Source organism: Cyprinodon variegatus, unplaced genomic scaffold (genome assembly GCF_000732505.1).
Source record: "Cyprinodon variegatus isolate N-32 unplaced genomic scaffold, C_variegatus-1.0 Scaffold573, whole genome shotgun sequence".
Taxonomy (NCBI): domain Eukaryota; kingdom Metazoa; phylum Chordata; class Actinopteri; order Cyprinodontiformes; family Cyprinodontidae; genus Cyprinodon; species Cyprinodon variegatus.
In genome coordinates, this window is record NW_015151026.1 from 31,552 (window position 1) to 35,209 (window position 3,658).

The 3,658-nt window shown below is 39.6% G+C and overlaps 1 protein-coding gene across 2 annotated transcripts in view; it reads left to right on the forward strand.

Annotated features, from left to right (window-relative positions):
* Window positions 1-2,046: 2,046 nt before the first annotated feature.
* The window catches only part of LOC107095798 (protein phosphatase 1D-like), a 6,151-nt gene continuing 4,539 nt past the window's right edge, over window positions 2,047-3,658 (forward strand). For both annotated transcript variants that reach the window (XM_015392107.1, XM_015392108.1), the window contains exon 1: window positions 2,047-2,694. In XM_015392107.1, the coding sequence (XP_015247593.1) occupies window positions 2,187-2,694 (508 nt within the window). In that variant the 5' untranslated portion in view covers window positions 2,047-2,186. The remainder of the gene's footprint in view (window positions 2,695-3,658) is intronic.

A 3,658-nucleotide genomic window follows, 5' to 3' on the forward strand; every position in this document is an offset into this window, starting at 1 on the left:
TTTTTCTTAAAATGCAATTGGCTGTGTGTTCTGCAAAATACAGTATACATATTAAATCATAATGTTGCATTATTTTTAACCACACTAAAATGTTGAGACACATTGAAACATGCTTTATCAACCATATTCATACAGTAAGAAATGCAGCAAGTTACGATCGATTAAAAACGCTGATGCTTAATTGATCTTACCATACTGTATGTAATTACCTTGAGTGGAGCTGTCACCCTCTATTTTTATATTCTGTACATGTATATGTCCACAACAATGAAACATTTGTAATGCTTGGTGCTTTAATATTACTCATGCAGATCTTCCATACAGTGTCAACAGATTAGTAATTGGCAGGCAAATAAAAGATATTACACATGCCATTTTCGATCAGAAGTGAGTTTCTACCTTAGTTTGTGTTGTTTGTTTATTTGTTTCCATGTCAGTTGAACTAAACATACCGGTATATGTATTTGCATCTTTATTTACCTTTTTAATGAAAAGAAACGTGTTTTCCTTAAAAGATTTGAAATTTCTACTTGTTTTTTCTGCCGACCAGTGTTTTCTTTATTATTTTTCAACATAGCAAGGAGAGCATCAGTCATCCATCCATTTTCTCCCACTTATTCCATCAGGGTCACCATAGGGCTGGTGCCTATCTCCAGCAGTCTAAGGGTGAGAGGCGGGAGACATCCTGGACAGGTCAGTCTGTCACAGGGAAACACAGAGACACACAAAGACATAAAATCATGCACACACACACACACACCTAAAGACAGTTTAGTGATGCTAACTAACCTAACAGTCCTGTTTTGGATTATGTTTGAACTGTGGGAGGAAGCCAGAGTACCCGTAGAGAACCCACACATGCACAGAGAGAACACGCAAACTCTATGCAGAAAGACCTCAGGCCAGGAATCAAACCCAGAACCTTCTTGCTGCAAGGCAACAGTGCTACAAGCTGCACCTCCTTGCAGCCTGAGTGCCCAGCTTTGCAAATAAATTGTTTAAGTTGTTGGCAAAACAAACCATTTTCATTTGCAGTCCTGACATGGTCCTTAAACTAATAATACATGCAGTGCTCCACAATAGTTTTTTTTTTCATCCCTCTGTGACTAACAGCAAAGCAAGGCTGTTCTTCAGGGGCACAGGGGAACAACAGCCTCAATGCTGTAGAGCATTACTCCCCAGGTGCCTGTCTACTTTAACTGTATGTTATAAAAGTATTTAGAATACTAATAACTTGTTTGTCCACAAGTATCAGACAACCTTGAAAATAAATATTGATTTAACAAAAATATGCAATATATGCTATAATATTTCTTTTGTAGAATTTATTATCCTGCGATGGACTGGCGAACTGTTCAGGGTGCACCCCGCCTCTCGCCTGTAGACAGCTGGACATAGGCACCAGCATCCTGTGCGACCCCAACTTGGATAAAGAGTGATGGAAAATGGATTGACGAATGGAATTTATAATATGAAAATTATAAACTGGTTGCCATGACAACAACATTTCTAAATAGAACTGCTTGTGTGAATGTGATAAATAATTTCTGGGTAGATATTGGCATAATATGTGGGATAATTTTTCTATGTCTTCATGTTTACAAATTACAGATAAAAGAGAAATTTAAAAGTGGAGATATTTAGTAGTTCTATGGCAGAAAGTGAGGGATGAAAAGTTGAAAAAAGACTCAGATTTGAGGAGAGAAGAATGATAGAGAGACTAGAGGGTCACTGGTAAAGGAAACCATTAAAAGGCAAAAGCTGAAGAAATGAGTGGGAATTAGAAATTGACATTATATTGAGATACTATCTTATTATATTGAGATACTATTTCATTATAATGAGATAATATCTCATTATAATGAGATAGTATCTCATTATAATGAGATATTTTTTTAACAGAGTGACGGAAACGGGCTTCCATATATAACAATAGAAAAAAGAAAAGAAAAAAATCGTTTTCTAAGTAATGAATGTTATTGAAAAATGTTATTGAAAAAGAAGCAGACTAGACGTGACGTCATTACGTACAGCGTGACGCCTCGGAAAGGATAAACAAAAAGGAAGGAAGCCTTCGGCTAGACAATCGCGGCAAAATCGGTTCAAATTTTACCTCGGTAGCTTAACGTTTACACTGCATGCACCTTTAAGTCGCTTAAACTGGTACCCATAAAACCTTCACCATCATGGACGACTCTTTGCTGTTTCGCATGAGTGCATTTTCGGATCAAGGGGGGAGAAAATACATGGAGGATGTTATCGAGATCAGAATTGAGTACGAGCCCACAGCGTCAACAGACGAAGATTATTTCAAATCGCAGAGACATGGAGGGCAAACGAAGAGCGGAGCTTTTCCACAGACTGTTACCGAACCACATGGGTTCAACAGATTAGGTCCAGCGACCGCAGCGTGGGTAGAGAGCTTATCAGATGAGGACATTTGCAGCATCGGCACCCCGGCAACGGGCGACAAGGACTCAGCAGAGCATGTTGTTGTTGACACGCGGAGATCCGTGGCGTTTTTTGCCGTGTTTGACGGCCACGGGGGCCGCGAAGCTGCGCATTTCGCCAGCGAGCATTTATGGGATCTGCTGAAGAGGCAGCGGGGCTTCTGGTCCAAGGATCACAGCGAGGTATGCGCCGCTCTACGGAAAGGTTTCATCGCCTGCCATCAAGCAATGTGGAAGGAGCTGCGTAAGTCATCAAATAATGAGAGTTTGAAGTATATTTCTGTCAATATTTACCACACCTTTCAAGTCTGAGCGTCATAATGATGTCACGTGCTGCAACATTATGCACAGATTTATCTGGAGATGGATCAGTGGGATGTTTTTTTTTTTCTCTCACTTCAAAATTGATTTAATGTGTCTGGAACAGCCCCCTTTATTCTAATACCTATAAATAAAACCCAGTGCATCCAATTGCCATCAGAGGTTGCCTGTTGTAGAAAGATGTATGCAATGGAATCTTAGTAAAGGCCACATGAACAGCTTTGAATAAATTAAAAATCACCATTAAACCCATCATTTGAAGCTGGAAAAGTGTGGCCCATCTGCAAAACTTGTTGAAATGCTGTCGCTTCCCTAGACTGTCAAAATTGGTATGCATTCCCATGCCGGATTTGGAGGAGCTGCAGAGATCCACAGCCCAGGTGGAAGAACCTGACAACAGCCCAAACTTTTTGCCATGCACTGCACTCCACAAATCTGCCATTAAAGAACAGATTTGCAGACTGTGTAGATTTAAATTTCTTATAAATCGCAGTTTCCTTTTGGGAGTGAAAACCTCTCAAAGTCTGCAGAAAACGTAGAACTTGTCAGAGATTTTAATTTCCAACTAGAAAGCATGTCAAACTCAACTCCCATTATTTAAGAAAATTCCAAGTTGAATTGAATAGTTTTACAAGACTCTGTGTTTGTTGATAAGGTGGAATAATTCAATTCAGTTTATTTATATAGGGCCATTCCCTAGATCATACAGTCAAATTGATTCAAAGTTTTCTATCTAAGGAAAACCAATTGATTGCATTGACTCGAAGGCAATCCCTCACACTAAGCATGCTTGTAGCGACAGTGGAGAGGAAAACCCCCCTTTTAACAGGAAGAAACCTCCAACAGAACCAGACTCAGTGTGAGCGGCCAACTGCCAAAGTTATAAA